The 17,390-nt window shown below is 33.0% G+C and overlaps 2 protein-coding genes across 2 annotated transcripts; one reads left to right on the top strand and one right to left on the bottom strand.

Moving 5' to 3' along the window:
- The first annotated feature begins 2,418 nt into the window (after nt 1-2,418).
- Nucleotides 2,419-4,771, top strand: LOC114261989 (pentatricopeptide repeat-containing protein At2g29760, chloroplastic). The gene is given in 1 exon segment (XM_028202317.2): nt 2,419-4,771. A coding segment is annotated over 1 exon segment (2,058 nt). The 5' UTR covers nt 2,419-2,493; the 3' UTR covers nt 4,552-4,771.
- Nucleotides 4,772-5,499: 728 nt separating this feature from the next.
- On the bottom strand, nt 5,500-11,118 carry LOC114261992 (uncharacterized). Its single transcript, XM_028202319.2, has 4 exons — nt 10,685-11,118; nt 8,625-8,728; nt 5,984-6,113; nt 5,500-5,889 (listed from the first exon to the last, which is right to left on the bottom strand). The coding sequence occupies exons 1-4, from the start codon at nt 10,808-10,810 to the stop codon at nt 5,851-5,853; spliced, it is 399 nt and encodes a 132-aa protein (XP_028058120.1). The 5' UTR covers nt 10,811-11,118; the 3' UTR covers nt 5,500-5,850.
- Nucleotides 11,119-17,390: the final 6,272 nt, after the last annotated feature.

Here is a 17,390-nt window from a genome sequence, read left to right on the forward strand (position 1 = left end):
GATACCACGAGTACTTTACCGGTCAGATCGGCTTCACCACGCTCCGCCGGCGCCGGTCGTCAATGATGCTAATGAGAGATGGTTTGCTTAATTTCACTAATTTTCTCTGTGTTTTGAATTTTTCTTTGGGTTAAAATTTATCTGTGTTTTGACCAATTTTCTCTAATTCACTCACAATTTTCTTTGTGTTTTGACAAACTCGGAGAAAGTTGAACATATTTCTACATAACACATACAAACAAGCATGCATATATTGGTGTCTTCCCCATCAAATTACCTAAATGACTGAAGCTTCTTGGTGCTTTTCTCATACAAACAAGCATGTTTATATATTGGTGTCTACTACCTATGTCAGATTGTGGTCGTTGATCCCTTCATAGAATTTCTTCACAATTTTCGATGCCGACATTGATGGAGATTCATCGTCTGATGATGATGATATGGTGGTTGTTGGATTATCACCATCTTGTTGCAAGGATGACACAACAAGAAGGATGACACAGCCCACCTCTTTCTTGTTGTTGATATGATTTTTACACTACTAAAATGAGGAGTAGCAGTAATAGTTGTGGGGTTTGAAGATGAAGATGATGCAGCAGTGAAAGTAGGTAATAATACTCCATCTAGGTAATAAACTGTTGGCAACTGCTACGAACTCAGATCGGCTTCACCACGCTCCGCCGACGCCGATCGTTAATGATGCTAATGAGAGAGAAGAAACACAGTTGAGTGAGAGAAGAGACACAACAAATAAAGAGAGAGAGAGAGAGATTCGATAATGGAGAAGTTGGTAGAGAGAGAGAAGTCAAATTTCTCTGTGATATATAGGTATAGATGTTGAAGGACCTTAGACATTATAAAATAATATTGTGTATCTCTTTTATTACTAAAAATAGGAGAGGGATCTTAGACTAATTTTCTCTTAAAAAAATTCAGTAAAAACAAAAAAATACGAAAAATAAGAAAGTAGAATTTTCTGAAAAATGTTTTTGGAAAATTGGAACCAAGCAAACTGATTTTATTTTTATTTTTGTTTTTACTTAATTTCAAAGTTTTTATGTATATCAAATCAGATTTTTTTTTTGTATTTTATAAAAAAAAGAAAATTGACAACATAATTTGTTCTTTTTCTATTTTTGGGTACGTTATAGGAGAAATAATAGTTAAGTGGAAAGTTCAAAGAAAAATTTCATGGGCATGAAAAAAATTATAAAATTACTTTTTTAATGTTGTAAAATTTAACATTAATATATAAATATTTTTAAAAAATTGAAATGAAATTCCCCTATATTAAAGTACAAGATTAGTCATCCAACTTGAGAGGACATTCGCGTTTATTGAACCCATTTTGTGGCAACATCGGATCAATTATATGTTTAAATTATATTTGTTTTTAAAAAAAATAAACTTTTCTCATATTTATATATCAATATAAGAGAACTTGATAGACTCGTGGAGCCCACCACATGTTCCGTTTCGATAATCCGAACCGTTCACGTTTTAAAATTTATTGAGTAAAATATTCATGTAAAATATTATGATAATTGGACTTCGATAGCTATATATTTTAATTAAATTTATATTACTAAAAATGAATAGTTATTCTAAAAATTATATTTGTTGTTTAGTTTTTTAAAACAAATATGATTAAAAAATAAATGGCTACCGATGTGCAATTATTTTAATTTTTTACATGAATATTCTACTCAATGAATCTAAAAAAATGATTGATTTAGATTATCAAAATCAATTTCAAAATGAGTCTATCAAACCTTACTAACTTGAAAGAAGCTAAACCTTTAAAAAAATATACAACAATTATAATTTTAAGAGTATCATTCATTTTTTATAATAAAAGTATCACCTATCATCTTTTAAGTGTCATATTAATTTTTATATAAATATTTTATTCAATAAATCTTAAAAAATAATAATAATTTAAATACTAATTAGAATTATGGGAAGCAATAGAAAGTAGAGTTCTAAATTCAACCTTACTTACGTTGCAATGAAAAAAAAAAAAAAAACAAATATACACGTCACATTAATATATAAATTCCATCCGTTAAAACTCTTTTAGAACTATTATTTGAGAGTTACCAAATATTTTTGTTTGGGTGATTTGAAAATCCACTTACCAAACCCAATCCCAGAGTAAATCTCTTATCTCTTAGGACAAATTACATATATTCTCGAGATTTAATTAAATTACAGATATTTTTAAAATTTGAAAAATTATAAATTTTTTCCTGAATGTTATATTTGCATAACAAATTAGAGGCTAATTTGTTATAAAATATAAACTTTAAGGGATAAATTGTTATGAAAATACAAACCTCAGGAATAGAATGTAATTTTTAAAATTTCAAAAGAATATCTATAATTTAACTAAATCTCGAGGAAGGTATATGTAATTTGCCCTATCTCTTATTACTGTCACTATGATATGATTAGAAGACAGTTTGACATTTCACTTGAGTGAGCACCTAATGGATGGGTTTTCTGAAGTCAAGGCCAGAACTAGAAACATCACAACAAGAACAGCTCGCACTGTCTCTCCTCAAACATCCTCAATCATCAATCAGAACACTGAGCCACTTGAAATCTCTCCATGTCCACCTCCTCCGAACCGGCCTTCACCAGAACAGTTTCTCCGTCGGCAACTTCGTCTCCCGTTGCGCCACATTCGGCTTCATGGCCTACGCATCCCAACTGTTCGATCAAATGCTCGAACCAAACTCATTCGTTTGGAACACCATGATCCGAGGATTTCAACAAAACCAACAACCCAGAAACTCCCTCTTGTATTTCGATCGCATGAGGGTTCGAAGCGTTCCGCCGGATCGCTTCACGTTCCCTTTCGTTATTCGGGCTTGTGATGATTTGAAGGATCTAAGCAGAGGGGTTTGTGTTCATGGCTTGATTTGCAAATTGGGGATTGAGTTGGATGTTTTTGTTGGTACAAGTTTGATATATTTTTATAGTGGGTGTGGGGATTTGGAAATTGCTCACCATGTGTTTGATGAATTGCCTGTAAAAGATGCGGTGGCTTGGACTGTGATTCTATCTGGGTATGTGAATCAACGTGGTGATATGCAAAGAGCTCAGGAATTGTTTGATGAAATGCCTGTTAAAGATCTTGTGGCTTGGAATACAATGATAAATGGGTATGTGAAAGTTGGGGAGATTCAACTTGCTAAAAATTTATTTGACCGAGCGCCCGTGAAGGATATACTGATGTACAATACGATTTTAGGTGGGTATGCGAAGCATGGTGAGGTGGAAGTGCTTTTGCAGTTTTTTCGTGACATGCCCGAGAGAGATTTGGTGTCTTGGAACACAATTATTGGAGGGCTTGTGCATAGTAGGAGGATTAGTGACGCTATAAGACACTTTCACCTTATGCAAATGGAGAACATAAATCCTAATGAAGTGACCCTAGTGTGTCTTCTCTCTGCTTGTGCTCAAGTTGGAGCATTGGATACAGGAAGATGGTTGCACTCATATATAGATAGGAAAATAGTAGACTTGAATGTTGTGATTGGGACTTCTTTAGTGGACATGTATTCAAAATGTGGTGACTTGGTGAGTGCTGTGAATGTATTTGATAAGATGGTGGATCGAGATGTTGTAGCTTGGAATGCCATAATCATGGGATTTTCAATGAATGGGCAAAGCAAAAATGCCCTGGAAATCTTTCACCGTATGAAAAATGAATCCGTGAGGCCTAATGATGTAACGATTCTTGGTGTTCTTTGTGCTTGTGTGCACACAGGGCTGGTAGATGAAGGACGAACGTGGTTTCACAGTATGTCCAAAGATCTTGGTTTAGTTCCCAAGTTAGAGCATTATGGTTGCATGGTTGATCTCCTTGGTCGAGCTGGTTTACTGAACGAAGCTTATGAGGTAATCCAAAGTATGCCTCTCGTGCCACACGAGGGGGTCTGGGGTGCGTTGCTTGGTGCCTGTAAGATCCATGGAAATGTCGAGCTTGCAGAACACGCAATTGAACACTTAATCGAACTAGACCTTGAAGATGGGGGCTATCTAGCAATAATGTCTAATATATATGCCAATGCGGGAAGGTGGGATGATGTTGCCAAAGTGCGGGAACTGATGAGAGAGAAACTGGTTGAGAAGCTACGTGGGTGTAGCTCCATTGAGATCAATGGTGAAATACATGAATTCGGGGTAGAGGAGAAGATTCACCCTCGAGCTAAAGAAATTTATGGCATGATATATGAAATCTCAAAGCGTTTAAGGATAGCATGACATATCGCCAGCACAAGCGAGGTGTTCTTTGATGTGGAGGAGGAGGAGAAAGAGAAGGCGCTTTATTTTCACAGTGAAAAGATGGCTGTTGCCTTTGGGCTCATTGCCACCGATGAGGGCACTGTCATTCGGGTGGTAAAGAATTTGCGAATTTGTGCTGATTGTCATGCTGCCATAAAGTTGATTTCTGGGGTTTTTGGAAGAGAGATAGTGGTTAGAGATCGTAGCCGGTTCCATCACTTCAAGGAGGGTTCTTGTTCGTGCAGAGATTATTGGTGATCATAACAGTGGTATGCTAGCTGGAAGAAGGCTTTTAGGAAAAAGACCTAAACGAAATTCTTTAGAAAAAAAAATGATCTAAGCAATGTACTTCTTTGAACCCTCATAATAAGTTAAGTTATATTAAGGACCCCAAATGTTTTAGTTTAGGATTTAGGGTTTAATTTTGAGTTTTATTTATTAAAACAACTAATTGTATAACAGGTAAAATTCATGGCCAGCTTAATTTTGAAAATGGTCAAGAATTAATTGAATGCTTGGAAGGCAGGTTTAAGCAAACTGTCCTTTATAGCTTATTGCAATGGAGTTGGCCCAGTGAATAGTGTTCCAAATGAACCCAGATGCTCGCGAACTCGGCTCGACTCAATTCGTTACTTCGACTCAACTCAATACGTTACTTGTATTAATGAGCTTGAGTTGGATTTTTAAGCTTTTAATAAACAAGCTAAGCTCAAGTTAGAATAGGCTAGACTTTTAAAGTTGAACTCATTTATTATTAATTTATTTTATTAATATATTAAATAATGTAAAATGTGTCATATATGTATAGTGTACTATAGAATAATATTTAACGAGATGACCAAACTTGATTATTGAGCTAAACTTTTTCTTCATTATCTAATTTTAAGCCAAGCTCAAGCTAGATTAATTTTGAGTAAACTCGAACTTGATTTTTTAAGCTAAGCTCAACCCATGCAAAGCTTGGTTTGATTCATTTGCAGCCTTACTGGATGGGTGCTGATGCTCTCTAACTCATGTGACTGGGTTTGATTTGCAGAATTTCCATCCCTTTAGTAGGAATTTCCAATATAAAAATAAATAAATAATAAATAATAAAAAAACCTTTAGAAAGGAAACTTTATCACCAAAATATGCAGATGAGGATGGGCAGAACCAATTTATACCTTTGTGTTGTACCCTTTCAATAAATCAAATTAAAATTGATCCTTCGTCAAACTAACTGTTGGAATAAATGTTCATTGCATGCCGGTCATGAATGTCAAAACAAAAATTTGATAATTTGGAATACAGAGAACAATCTGTTCACATTCTATGGGGATGCTAAAGGAGAGTTCAATGCCATGGAAACATATTATTATGTCCCATGCATGGCAGACGAGTATTGCACAACCATGAAAATGAAAATGGAAATTTTTACTATTTCCATATAATGTGATTCCAAATTGTTGTTGTCAGGGCAGTAAGGTGAAGCCTTGTACAACTGATCTATAGATAATTTGACTATCACTCTGCGGGAGAGGAGAGAGGACGGTGAGTGCAATGTCGGGAACCCGCCAATCAGAAGTGCGCCAAGCTGTATACAAGAATCCATGCAAGCTGAAAAACAAAACAGAATAGTTAGCTAGTTGGTAAACCAGCAAAGGAACTTGTGTAGAGTGAGAACAGCGACAAAGGGAGATGTTTTGGGTACCAGAAAGAGCATTATAGAAACAAAAAGCCCCTCTTGGAGGAGAGCTCCATGGCCGCCAAAGTCTTCTTCATCGATCTTTAGTATCATTGCATAATAACCATATATGATCCCAGAGGATATCACGAGGAACCTGAGACATCAAAGTTGGTATTACTAGTTGATCACAGGAGTTTCCACACAGCACAGCAAAAGATTCATCAGAAATGACTATGGTTCATTACTAATGTATGTTTAAAGTATAATCACTTGGAAACTGACAAGTTTACCAACTACGAGCCACATTACCAAAAAAACCTCATAGATGTTTCAACCTTGTGTGAGTGATTATGAAAGCTTCTTTGCACTTCGACAGCGTACTTCTTTGGAAATCATGGGAGTTCTCTTGAAGGTGCATCTTCTTGAGTCCAGATCCTCTAGAGTGATATTTCGAGTAATTTTTTGTCTGGTTATCTTCTTATCCTAGTGTTAATACTTTTTAGGTAGTATACACTATTGCCTTCACACAACTTCACTTAGTGTCTCTTACTGACTTTGGGAAGTAATCAGTTATTGTTCTAAGTGTGTTCATGGTTTGTGTGTAGGTCACTGGTTTTGGGTTAATCTAAGAAAACCCTTTTGTTTTTGAGTTGATTGTAAAAGTTTCAGGTCATCCTAGGAAAAAACTACAGTTATAAAGGTTTTGGGTAAACCTAGGAAAAACCGTTCGATTTAGTATAGTTAACACTGACAAGATAAGCTTGGAGTGGATGTAAGAAAAATTGGTGTGCCGAACCACTATAAGAAAAATTGGCAGGCTCTAAGAATCCTGTTTAGTTGTTGCATTCTACCTAAGGTAATGTGTTAGGTTAAATTGTACACAATCATATAGTTATGCATCTTTCCTAACCATCCATTACTGTACAATCAACTTGAACTATATTATTATTAGTACATAATTAATTATATAGTTGAGTATCTTTTGTAACCGTTCATTACCACTATACTACATCTTATTAGTGCAATAATTAATCTAAATTGCACATGACTAAACAGGGCACTTTGCATTGGTTCCAAACAAACCTAAAAGGATGTGTTTGATTCCCACAAGTTATGGGGAAAAGAAAAAGTAAAGAAAAAATGTCTCATATTTCTCCTGTTTATTTAAAATTTAAAAATAAAGAACTTGTAAGAAAAGGCTAGAATCAAGAAAATGCTTTCCCTCATACACCCCCAAGAGGCAGGCATGGATTTTTAATGGTAATAAAAAAGGGGGAAGATGTATTCTTTTGCATCATCTTTTCCTTTCTGTCACCAACTCAAGAAACCAAACAAAACTTCCATCTCTTTAAGTGACAAAAAAACTCCCATATCCCCAATTCCCCCAATTCCCTCGAACATCTCATTATAGTAATTCTTATTTCTCATCGAGGAAAGATGACAAACGATTCTTTAGCTCTCTATAGGTTCAGACATCTCTACACCTTCCCTACATCTGTACCATAAAATGGAATTTTTCCTCCAATTAGGAAAAATAGCAAATAAAAAATCTTTGAAACCATGTGGTGACCAATACCTCAACAGTTATTGTACACACGAGAATCTTGAATTTATTCAAACTCTACCAATATAATTCCAAATATGATTCACTTTTTCTTCCAATGCAAATTTTCCACCACATGAGAATCTTCCTTAGAATGGTATTCTTTTCAATTTATTTTATTTTATTTTAGTATCTGAGGTTTTTAGCAATATAACCCTGCCTGTGTTGTGCTTGGTGTTTCGTTTACACAACTGGACAGTCCGGATAAGGAGGGTTGTGTATTAGCCTAAAAATCGACTCATAAAATTCCCATCAAATCTCTTATCTTTGTACAACGAAGACTTATAGATGCATTGGTAAGGAAGAGTGATATGATCACCAGAAATGGAAATGTTAGAGAGAGGGGAAGATCTAAACTGACTTGGGATGCAGTAGTAAAAAATGATATTAATTTATTTATTTAACTTGAGTATATAACCCTTGACAGAGTAGAATGGAGGAAAATGATTCATGTAGCTAACTCCATTTGATTGGGGCACAAGACTTAGGAGGGTAAGGTTTTGTTTGGTTTAGAGGTTTTTAAAAATATGAAAACATGTCAATGTGCAGGTGAACTTTTCACATAAAGGTTTAAACTACAGTATTTTTGGGCTAAACTAAATCTGATTAGTTAATGGCAATGGTAAGTGTTGAAATTTCTAAAGATGAAGTTTGAAAAGTAGCAGTCATCCCAACTCATTATCATCCAATATTTGGAATAAGTTAAGTTATCCTACCTATAAAGGTAAATAAGTACATTAGACCCACCCCAGTCCCACCAAAAAATAAAACAAGGATTACAGACAATAGCAAATCTATCTTCATTGATGTTCCAAATCCAACAAAAAATCCCGAAAAAGCAGGCTATCTTTTGAAGCAATTATGAGAATATGGAAAATCTTGTCTCAGTCTTAATAATGCACTATACCATTTATACATCTCAAGATACAATTAAAACTTTATTTAGTATATGCATTTACCATGAAGAATATATCTCATTCATATTAGAAAGGGTAATTTGGAAGTGGAATAAAAAATGGAACCATATATACCATGGTCGGAGGAGTAAAAGCATCAACTTACACAATAATCCATATGCCTCCAACTAAAGGAATTGTACCCCAAAGCAACCCACATACAAGGGCCACCACTTGTCGAATCCAATGCAGTACATCCCCTAATTGATCCTGCAAGAAGAGTGTTAAATTATACTATGGATAACACACAAAAGAAAATCTGTCTAGTAATTACAAAGAAAGGAAAATTTGTGTCTTTTGGAATACTATAGCTGCAATATTTTCCAAATTATACTACTCTAACCATCACATACTACAAATTTCTAAGGTTATTTTGAACTATCAAAAATCTGCTCATAAACTCCACCTTCTATGTTAGTCAATAAGAACATATATGACCTTATTGCTCTGGAAAAATATAATTCGATAGAGATTTATATTGATTTCTATATGAACTTATTTCACCATTCAGTAACATTTCCCTTGTTTAATTTAAGAATATGACCTTATAGATCTAGCAAATGGATCTCTTTCAAAAAGTTTTTCACTTAAGGATGAATGGATTCAAAATTAAACACGATGTGGGTCTTTCCTTGATTGAAACTGTTCCCACACCAAAGCTCCCTAACAAACTATCCCTAGTGCTCACTTACAGAGATAAATAAACAAATATCGCACTTCGGATTCTCTACTGACTTTTATGGACTCTACATCAATCCACATTTCTCTATTCAGCCAGATTTTCTTCAAAACACGAAGCAGGAAATTAAAGAAACTTTAATCACAGTCAATATTGAGAACTTTATGATATTTACCATTATCCGCTAGTACATAAATAGAAGTCTCCCAAATTATATTCTTCCTTCTATCTCTCCTAGGCATACAAAGATGAAGTCTTCGAGGGTACATCTTGTCATAATTCTAATATTTTTTAATAAAACATCATTAGATGTCAAACTTGTCTTTAAATCCTTCTACAATAACCAGTTCTAAAGACCTAGTAAATTATGTCACCCTTCTCTAATATAGAACCCCATAGCATTGCAGCTTGAAGCTTCAAAATGATATGATATGATATGATAATAGGGCATTATGAAGTAAAAGAACGCAAAGAAAAAAGAAGTATTTTAAAAACAGGAAAACAAGGATTGATAGAGAAGAATTAATCGACTAGAGAGAGTCTCTTGAAGCTGTTTGGTTTCTCCACACACGAGGAGCCCTGCTGATGTTTCATTTTTCTTAAACCATACCATAACTCTGTTTTCCACTTAAAATCCTCTATCATACAACTGAAACAGTTCACCTTTTTTTTTTTTTTTCTCCTTCCTCCATTAAATGCCATCATAAACACATGCAATCAATATCTGGATGCAACTGGCACTAAATTACTCAACTATAAGCTCCCCGTCCCTCGCTAGGAAGCCACCATTTGTCAAAACTTTTCTACATAGGAGATTTCACAGTGGAGAATAATACACGTTAGGAAAGAAAGACAGTTGAGAACAATCTTCGATTACTTTTCTCCATGTTTCGAAATCCCAGTAGGATAAAGTTGTCACTAGTAGTCCTTCAATCTCTGAAATACATTATTCCTTCTCACGTCCCCACTCCGACTCCGATACATTTATTTTCGACATATAATTCAATCTGCAAAGAAGAGGGTCCCGACTAGCCTACATATCTTGTGCTTTCAACAAATCAAAATCGAATAAAAATACAAGGCACCCTAAAGTAACTACTACAGAAAAACAAGGACCTCCGGCTAAATACACATCAAATATAAGTTTTTTGAAGGCTCCCATGCATTGCAAGCCAATAGGGACTCCAACCCGGCCTAAAATTACCAATTGGGACTCCGGCTAACTGGTTTTCGAGATTTCATCCTTCTACAGAGAGCATAAGCTATAAAAATTACCAATTGAGCTTCTTTGGAGTCCATAAAGCTAGATTTCGACACATAGTAAGATTTCTTATTTCTCTTATAAGAATTTCGAGAATTTCAAAGGCATGAAAATACACTATTTATCAGATCAAATTAAATTATAACCTAAATTGAAACGAAGAAACGGCGATCTAACGAATCAAAAGCAGCAAATTATCAAGAATCTAAAGTAGAAAAGTGCGAACCTTGTCCCAAGAAGCCTCCGGATCCAACAATTTAGCGAACTTGAAAGGAGACAAGTGACCGTTTTGGTGGTGGTGGTGTTGTTGTTGCTGCTGAAGATTGAACTTCACCGATTTTCTCTCTTTCATGGTGAAAATCGGTGATGATTATATATTATGTTGCTAGAATGATTGAACTTTCAGAGATTTTAATCCAAGTACATTAGGGTTCGCGGAGAAGAGAGTGGTGATTTGACTGTGATGTTGTTAAAAGTGTGATATGTATATATTATTATACTATTATTAGTAATTAAAAATTGAGAGAGCTATGCTGTAGATCTGATGTGATTGGATAGTGGGGAGGAGGTAGGTTGGTTTTATAATTTTTGATTTTTTTTTTTTTTTTTCCTCCTCCTGTCAGGACTGCACGTGATGCAATCAGAGTTTCAATCAATTTTGATGTGTAGTTGTGTTATTTGAGTTGTATTTGTATTAATGTATCATGTATGTATGTATGTATGTATGTATGTGTGTATGCATTTGGTTTTATGAGCGTTCGTTTCTTCTACCGAACACATTTTAGTCTTTGACAGTGATTTTTTTAGTTAATTTTTTAATTTTTTTGACTTTTTTTAGTTAGAGATTTTTTTGTTCATTTGATATTTTTGATTGATTTTTTTTGATATTTTAGCTTTGAAATAGTAAATTTTTTTTTTAACTTTTTGTGATTTTTGATTTTTTGTGATTTTTTTTACTTTTTGCCTTTTTGTGATTATTTAGCCAAAAATATAACCAAACACTGCCATAGAAGTTGTTTGCCATGCACTTATTTAAGAGCCCTGCTGGAGACCCCCAGCAGGGAATGACCCCCAGCACCCCCACCTCCACGTGGGGGGCTGGCAATGGCCAAAAACTTAAAAAAAAAAAAAAAAAAAAAATTGTTTTTTTTGGACCAATCAGTGAGGACCCCCAGTACCCCCACTGGGGGTCTCAAGCTTTATTGCTTATTTAAATAAGTGTATTTATTTGAGTTATATTGGGTATGTTTGGTTTGGTTTTGAGAGAGTAGTTTTTAAAAATTATTTTGGAGAGAGAGTTTAGAAATTTTTTTGGTTTTTTTGGTTGTGTATTTTGAAAGTAGTTTTGGAGTTTGGGAGTTTGATATTTTGTTATAATTGAGTAGATATGTGTGAGAGAAAAAAATGATTGAGAAAGAGAGAGAAGAGAGAAAAAGTGATTAATTGATGGATAAAAGAGAGAAAGTGATTTTGAAAATTATTTTGAAAAAATTACAAACTAAACAAAATTTTCCCAAAATCACTTTACAAAGCCAAACAAAACATACCCAAATTATTTTTTTTTTTATTTTTTTTTTATAAAAATTTAAAAGGTATATTTATTTACATCATCATAAATAATTCCTAAACTAGGTTTGGCATAAATTTCTTAGATTAAAATAGTCATAAAAAGATAAAATAAGTTAAAAAAATTAATAAATTAAAATGTCACATATAAATCATAATCATTTCATTTTTTTGCTCACAAAAATCAAAAAATAAAAAAGTTCATCCCAAAAGAGACTTTTTTTAGGCTTGGATTGGGATAAACTACAAAAGTTAAAAAATCAAAAAGTTATTAAAAAAAACCAAAAAGTCCATACTATTTGAGGGAAGCTTGTGAGGGAAGCCTAGAGGACAAAATTATTATTTTGCCATTTGAATTCAACTACCCAAAAGTCAAAAAGTTAAAAGTCAAAAAATCAACAAGAGTAAAATGGTCATTTTGATTTTACTACAATATTTTATTATATATTTTTTTCGTAATAAATCAAAAAGTTATCCAAAACATACATTTTTTTTTCTACTTTTTTAGTCAAAAAGTGTACTTATATAGCACATTCCAAATAAAAGTCAAAAAATCAAAAAATTAATTAACATCAAATGAAGACGGACTTAATTTATCACTCTTAAATGACTTGTCTATTGGGAAGCCAAAAAAAAAAGAAGCTAATTTTTAATTTTTTTACCCATTTTGGGTCACATCATCTCTCACATTTTTCACTCACAAAAAGACAATATATTAAAAAATTTAAAAAATCAATTTTTTACCAAACTTTTCAAAACATTACGTTATTGAGATTAGATCACATAAAATAAAACGTTTCACAATTTAAAATTTAACACATCCCAAACAATCAATATTTAAAGATAATAAATTAGTAAGCGTTTAGAAAAACGATTATGTTAAAATAACCTATTAAAAAATAAAATAAATTAAAATAGTTGATGAAATAAAATATTATATTTAATCCATAATCTTTTTATTTTTTCTATCACAACTATTAAATTAATTTTTAAACATAATTTTTATAATTAAATTAAAATAATTAAATAATCAATTAAAATAATTAACTTTTCAAACAAGTTAAAGCTATATTTGGTTTTGATTTTTTGACTACAAAAACATAAAAGATAAAATTAATTATGTAAGTCAATAAGATAAAATGTTATATTTAAATTATAATTATTATATTTTTTTCATAAAAATTAAAAAATTAAAAATAAAAATCAAATAAAATTAAGTTAGAATAATTTTTAAAAAAAAATCATACTATTTTAGCTCTTCCTAAACGTGAAGAAGTCAACTTTCGCCCATCATCGAAAAGGCGGCCAATCGTCATGGGAATTGCGGCCCACGTTTACTCCTATTGGGCCTGCTGGACATTATTTCTAAATAGTGAAGATTACTTACCCGTGTGTAATCCGTATCAATTGATGCATCCACAATGATTAAGGTCTCTTTTGTTAGAGACTTTGGCTTCATTTGGGGAGTGGAAGGATTTTTTAGTTTTTTTTGACCATTTTAATTTGGATTAAAAAGTTTAATTTAAAATTAATTTTTTAATTTTTTTTGTGAGAAAAATAAATGATTATGGGTTAGATGTGATATTTTATTTGTTATGGCTAAAATAGTCTATTTTGTCTTTTATGACTAAAATACTCAAAAAATCCAAAAACCATCTTTTCAAATGGAATTTTCTTTGGATCTTAATTATTAATGGTGTGAATTTCATATATACATGGGTGGGTTCCATATATATATATATATATATATTAATAATTCTCTAAAAAGGATTAAGGGTCACTAATGTGCTTGTGCCTCAATTTAAGGTGTATTATAAGTTTATTTTTATAATCCGAACCGTTCATTTTGTAGGGTTTGTTGAGTACTTCGTGTCTACCAAAAATCATATTAATCGGATATCAATAACTTTATGATCGAATTGCATATTTTTTATGCCATTTCTCAAAAGAAAAACTTAATGTTTATTTTTTTGATTATTGATCATATAGTTATTGATATCCGATTAATATAATTTTTGGTAGGCATGAAGTACTCAACAAACTCTACAAAAAGAACGGTTTATATCATAAAATAAGTCCATGATACACCTCAAATTGAGGCACAACAGTCACTGTTGTGCCTTTAGCACAGCAGTGACCCTTAATCCCTCCAAAAAAGGGTCCCAAACATTTTTCTTAATATATTAATTAATGTATCAATATAATTATAATATTATCATTTAAAAAATTTAGAGATTTTAAAATTTTTATCAAATATCTCACATAGATGTAATATTACAGGCATCGATTGATATATCAATTAATATACTAATATATACTATAACAATATCACTTCAAAATTACAACGCCACCCATTATACAAATTACAAAAAATAAGAACCTCTAAAATTATATTATATCATATGTTATTATACTAATTACTATACCAATCGATGTATATAACATTATTCATTACAAAGACTCAAAACCTATAAAATTATGTCACATCATTCATTAGTACACTAATTAGTATACCAATTGGTGTATATAGCATTATTCATTACTTAGGTCTTATTTGTCAACTATGCATTTTAGTTAGAAAGTTAAAAAGTTACTATAAGTTGTCACAACACTCTCTCTATTTTTTTGCACATCTTTTCGTAAAAAGTCAAAAAATTACTAAAATAGTTTATTCTCAAATGAGGTCTTATAATTGAGCTAGTGGAAAAAAATACAAATTATAGGCTTATTTTGGCAACACGATTAAAAGCTAGCTTTTTATTTTTTAGTTTTTTTAAGTCACATTTTTTCTCTATTTTTTTTACACATTTTGTTCAAAAAAAGTCAAAAAAATCAATTTTTAATCTACTTCCCAAAATAGGACATAGTAATAAAAAATATTATAATATTAATTATTCATATATAATGTTTGTTTTATTTAATAAATAAGCTTTATTGATATAATATCAGTGTAATTCTCTCTTTTAAATAAGGTAAAATTACCATAAAAATTGTTGAAGAGTTCAAATGAATTATTAAATATTTTACCTATTATATATAGATCTGAAACTTATATCATTTAGATTCCACAAATTGAGTAGAATATTTAATAATTCATTTACCATAAAAATTGTTGAGGAGTTCAAATGACTTATTAAATATTTTACCCATTATATATAGATGTAGTTTTTACATCATATAGATTCCACAAATTGAGTAGTGTAACGCTCTCAAAACAAACTCAAAAATAGACATCCATGATACAAGAAAGAGATATTACATTTCATAAATTAGAGTATTCTTACAGAATGTATTACATGTTTACAACAAAAGTAAATGCCCTACGGGCTTACAACTTTTCAAGTCGAAACTTGGTTACAAAAAGGAGAGTACTAACTCTACACAAAATAAGTCCTTGGCTTGATATACACGTAATACAAAAAGTAATCAAAAAGGTCTTTCAGCCACTAAGCCTCCCAAACTACGTCCTTGGAGGTGGCATGTCACCTGCACCTGAAAATGATGTCCCAAATTGGGTGAGCCAACACCCAGTAGAGATATGCTAAACATAATATGAGTAATAATTAAAACATTAGCACTTGATAAATGTTTAACTCATATAGACCGATATACAGTACAATCCAGTTCCATAATCCTTTACTTAACAAAATCTCAACTTGTAAACACGGCTCAGAACCTGGCCAAACAACTTAAATGAGACTACATCTCATGCTAACAATACTTCAAACTGCCATTTTACTGAAATTGTGTTCGCGGGATTCGGCACCCACGTATAATTATTTCCTTGTGGCCATTTTACGGAAATTTCATCCGCGGGACTCGACACCCATGTATAGATATTTTCGAATTGCCATTTTATGTAAATTTCATCCGTGGGATTCGACACCCATGTATAATTATTTTCGAATTGCCATTTTACGGAAATTTCATCCGCGGGATTCGACACCCATGTATTCAAATACTCATCATATATAATGACCAATCAATACACATACTCGTTGTATTATTCCAACTGTCATGCTCAATGACATACTCAAATTGATTAGTTTTAATTCTGTAGACACCCCATTTTTGACCGTCCTTGAGACTTGGACGTCACCGCTTAGAACACTCGGTGATTATTCATGTATGTGTTCGTTTAGAGTTCCCGGAGGTTTTGGCTCGCGCACCCTGCCTCAAGATCTCCGAACTTGACCGTTTAGTGTCTGGTTTTACACCGAACACTTGTGTTTTGCCTTGGAAGGACAGGGAATGCCTTGTGAGGCATCCCCACACACCACCGGCAGTGGCTAGAGGCCACCGGCCGGTCTTTTGCTTCCATCGGCACTTTTTGTTGCCAGTCGGCACATTTTATTGCCGGTCGGCATAGTTTGTTGTCGGTCGGCACTTTTTTTTGTCGAAACAACTTTTTTGGGCAACCGACCACTGTTCATCCACTTTATGGAGATATTTTGTGCCAGCTGTGATAGTTGGCACCAACTCTGCCTCCCTCCATACACGTGTATGGAGGGATCTCCCTCTAAGCAAGCTTGTTGTATAAGCTTTGCAAGAGGGAGTCTTATAAGAGGGAGGGCCTTCCTCTTTGATCTAGGTGAGAAAGTTGGAACCAAAAACCAGAGCTTAGAGATATAGATACACATTATCTCTATATCTCCTTCTCTCTCCTCCTTTGTGTGTGTTTCTTAGCTCAAAAGTGTGTTTTTACCTTACTTTTGCACCATTACACACACTATTACACCTTGCTCCGAGATTTAGGGACTTGGGGGGTTGTTTCTTGAGTTTTTGGACTGATTTTGATCAAAAGAAGAGGGCTAGACCATTTGTTCTTCAAAGGTTCTTCAAGGGTGAGCATCTTGCTTTATATTCCCCAAACTTGCAATCATTTTTTACCTATTTTGCTTTTTGATTTAGCTTTTGTGTATAACATGAATAAGGCTTATATTTTCATGCTTTAGAACTTTCATTAAGGTGGTTTGGTGTTTTGAGTGCAAACTCACTCTATTAGGCCTTGTTTGGCCACTTTTGTTGCCTCTTTGGTTAAGCTTTGGTCATCTTTGTATTTTGATCTCTTCACCACTGAAAATCAGTGTATTTTTAGTGTTAAAAAAGTCGGTTTAAAGTCTTGCATAGGGGAGGGACACCCCTCTCCCTTTACGGTCTTGTTTCCTTGAGTTGTGGCCCAAAAGGGTGACGTGCATGCTTGCTTGGTTTTTGCTTCATTTCAGAACTTTTTGGGTGTTTTTAGGTCATGTGGGATCTCTGTTTTTGGCCGGATTTGTGCCTCATTGTATGCTTGTAGTACTTGCTTTGTATTGCTCCATTTGGCCTAGAAATGTCCCTTGTGTTTAGACCATGATTTTTGCATG

The sequence above is a fragment of the Camellia sinensis genome, chromosome 3 (assembly GCF_055761805.1).
Source record: "Camellia sinensis isolate YWXY chromosome 3, ASM5576180v1, whole genome shotgun sequence".
NCBI classification, from domain to species: domain Eukaryota; kingdom Viridiplantae; phylum Streptophyta; class Magnoliopsida; order Ericales; family Theaceae; genus Camellia; species Camellia sinensis.

What these genes read in the sequence shown, in the direction of transcription:
- LOC114261992 (XM_028202319.2), bottom strand. Translation starts at nt 10,810, where the DNA reads ATGAAAGAGAGAAAATCGGTGAAGTTCAATCTTCAGCAGCAACAACAA. An exon ending in CGGAGGCTTCTTGGGACAAG is followed by an intron (nt 8,729 to 10,684) that starts GTTCGCACTTTT and finishes CTCTTCTTGCAG; the next exon opens with GATCAATTAGGGGATGTACT. An exon ending in GGAGGCATATGGATTATTGT is followed by an intron (nt 6,114 to 8,624) that starts GTAAGTTGATGC and finishes TTGATGTCTCAG; the next exon opens with GTTCCTCGTGATATCCTCTG.